The sequence below is a fragment of the Adiantum capillus-veneris genome, chromosome 29 (assembly GCF_014529385.1).
Source record: "Adiantum capillus-veneris isolate H3 chromosome 29, ASM1452938v2, whole genome shotgun sequence".
Lineage (NCBI taxonomy): Eukaryota > Viridiplantae > Streptophyta > Polypodiopsida > Polypodiales > Pteridaceae > Adiantum > Adiantum capillus-veneris.
The window spans coordinates 120,169,136-120,172,441 of record NC_140959.1 but is presented as its reverse complement, the minus strand read 5'-3'; the positions used below and the strand labels follow the sequence as shown (position 1 = coordinate 120,172,441).

Genomic DNA, 3,306 nt, shown 5'->3' with positions numbered 1-3,306 from the left:
AAAAAGTAAATTGATGTTAATCATGTATGGCTCGAAGCTGAAGGGATCTTGCATCCGGACACTCGAATAATTTCTAATCCTACTGATCATTTCAAAACGCCACTACCATCATGGAGGTTCTGAGAGATGCTTACCATGTCTCTATCTCACATGGGGATCAACAACATGAGCACTAGGAGTCCATGTATTTCGGGTTGAACATGGGGCCCATACTATCAAACAACTGAAAAATCCATACATTGACTTGTCCTGTTTTGCCAACAATAATCAAATCCTACATAGTAATGTTACAAGCACATTCTTTCCTTTAAGAAATAGTTAGTCCACATTGGCCAGCCTCCGTAGCAGGACTAAAAAGAACTCTGATAATCCCATGCAGCCAACCATTTGCTCATGGGTCACCTTATTCAAATAAAGTTGAAAAACAATCTCGGTGCCGTAATCATAGCACATTTTTCCTGAAGAATGTTAGTAAATTGTCACAATTACTGTCATAAATAATGATTTTTTGGATATAGAACCTTCCCCAACCTCCATGTATGGTCAGCGTGTAGTTAGTATCAAAGAATATGAATAAAAAGAATGACAAGCACTGAAAAGGAAATACATATCTGCCTTGCTCTCTTCATCTCTCTGTTGCAGGATCCTCTTTGAGAAGCTTATGGGAAGCAACAGAGAAAGGTTGCCAGCAGCGGGTGTGTGAAACTGTCGCAGCTAATTTTCAGCCTTTGTGCGAATGTTGGGGAGAGATGTAATATCGCTGTTGTGTTGGCCGCATCTCTGTCGGTCATTTGATGGTGGCTCATAACCATCTCCTCAGGAATTGTTTGCAATGTGTATGAAGCAACCTGCAGACTGACCATTTGTGGCTCTTTCTTCATTGCGCATGTACTTTGAGGTTCGCCTTCTTCATCAAAAGGCATCTTCTCATGTGGGCAACCTGCAAATTCAGCCAGTTAGAGACACTCAGGGGAACCATAATAAAAGCCATTAGTGTAGCATCAATCCAAATTCCTGCAAACATGAACCATATCCCAAGAATATCACAGAAGCATCGTAGAGTTATTTTTGGTGTTTAGAGCGGATGAAGTTCATGCCAAGGTGTTGTCAAAATCAACTAAGCATAAGCACGCAACATACACACTTGATGGGGTATTCCCTGATTCACAAACCCATGGCAATTGCGAAAAATCCTACGCATACTTTCGAACCCTCAATCCACAGACCGTCCTTACACATAAACACGCAATAAACATTTGCATACAGCTGTTTTCCTCCTCAAAAGAACGCATGCAACATTAGGTGGGTCATTCAAATGCAACACTGTGATTCCCAAGCTTAATCTGAGAACCCTAACGCAGCAGGAAATGTCAAGATGAAGAGGCTATACCTGCTCTTCTACAGAACCATTCATGATCATCGACAGGCTCTTCAGGTAAGTCGAAGTCCATCCATTTGGGAGCTTGGATGCCCTCATAAAACTCGTCCTTCACAAACCCGCTTGCTTCATCAAGCTGCTTCTCCTGCATCAACCTCTCCATAGCTCATCAGCTCAACACGTTTGGAAACCCTGAATGGCAAAACACAGGCGATGGTGAGCAGCACCAGTAATACGGAGAGAGAGAGAGAGAGAGAGAGAGAGAGAGAGAGGGTAGGGTGGCGCGGGGATCGGGGAGAGTTTAACGGTCGAAAAACTACTTGCTCCACGACAAGAATTGTAGTACCTAAGGTAATGGCCCAAAACGGCCTTCATTTTTGTAGAAATCGTATGACGGCATACTGATAGGTTTGATATTATATTGCCTGGCAATCTTCGCAGATTCTCTACATTGCTTGCCTAACCCAAATAAAACTTCAACCACAGGCAGGTTTTGAACTCCCTCCGCTGGCGCACAAGACCTCTGGATGGATCTAGCCATTAACAAAAGATAGCTGCTTCCACAAGTTGCTCACCTTGTTCCTCTTTCCGCTCGTCGCCACAGAGAGAGAGAGAGAGAGAGAGAGAGAGAGAGAGAGAGAGAGTGGGACGGGGGAGAGGGAGAGCTACAGAGCGCTCGTAGTAGAGAGAGAGAGAGAGAGAGAGAGAGAGAGAGAGAGAGAGAGAGAGAGAGAGAGAGAGGGACCCATCTGGTTGTTGTAGACCTGCTCCATCGCGCCCGTGGCTTTCCTCGCCCCCATCCATTTGTGCTTTTTTTTTGGGCTGGGACAGAATCAATGTTGATTCTCATGTTCATTTCCTTTTTTAAAATCGGAGGGACATACATAGAGCAGAGGGCTCCCCCATAGGCCCTCCACCAATGGTGCCTTTGGAGGGCTCTCCAGATCTCGGTTATTGTGAGCCCCATACATGCTCTTGCAGAAAACAGGAGCAGCTATGACCCACAGCTCATGGCTTCGTTGGGGGGTGCTTCAACCACCCCACATTGAAGAATCTCAATTTGTGAGCTGAGGATTGACTGCGTGCTGTGGGCGCATAGTGTTCCGAGAATTGTGCATGCATACAAGGCCCTCGCCATTCTAGGGTTTGTGTGTGTGGGTGGTTGGGGGGGGGGGGGGGGGGGGGGGGGGGGGGGGAGGACTCTTAGAGGGCTCTCCCATAGGTCCTCCAAATTGGAGGGCCCTTCAGCAAACAGATGGCCCCTCATAGTTGTGAGCGCACACCCATTGTTATGGAAATGGCCTATATATGAACTTTAAGAATAGCGGAATTAAGAGAATTAGAGTGAGCATTTTTGTGAGACTACTTTGAGAACATAGAGGGTGAACTTAATTAGGGTAGCAACATAACCATAGTACTTAATTAACTTGGCATGAACAATACTTTTGCAAGAGAAAGAGTTTAGAGAACTTGACAACAGTTGAGGACTGGATTTATGTGGAGCCGGTCCCCCCTCCAATAAGGTTTTGTATTATAGATTCTCCCATCAAGAGAGACTTGGTACAATACAATCTTTGTGTTCCTTGTGACCTAGGTGATGCAATGAAGATGGAAAGCTTCATGCATCACGAGCATAACATAGACTTTGTAGAAAGCATTAACCATCCCCGGTCTCATTCCCAAGGCCTCAAACACCTTCAAAGGTTGAGAGAGCTAGCGGGGAATGAGGATAGGGAAGAGGAAGAAGAAACATTCATAGGAGAAAGAAATAGTTCCTCACTTATCATCACTCTTCTTGCTTAGCATACGTAATAGCATAGTAATGAAGATGGAGAAGATGAAAAGCTTAAGCATTGGAGCATGGCTCTTGGTTGCATTTGCATTCGATAGCCAAGAGTTTTGGTGTAGGCTCTCAACTTCTTTACAAG

At 45.0% G+C, this 3,306-nt stretch overlaps 1 protein-coding gene across 1 annotated transcript; it reads right to left on the bottom strand.

Moving 5' to 3' along the window:
- Positions 1–213: 213 nt before the first annotated feature.
- LOC147419853 (uncharacterized) lies at positions 214–1,720 on the bottom strand. Its single transcript, XM_086505615.1, has 2 exons — positions 1,391–1,720; positions 214–940 (listed from the first exon to the last, which is right to left on the bottom strand). Exons 1-2 carry the CDS (start codon positions 1,539–1,541, stop codon positions 660–662), a joined length of 432 nt encoding a protein of 143 aa, XP_086361741.1. The 5' UTR covers positions 1,542–1,720; the 3' UTR covers positions 214–659.
- Between the last annotated feature and the right edge of the window lie 1,586 nt (positions 1,721–3,306).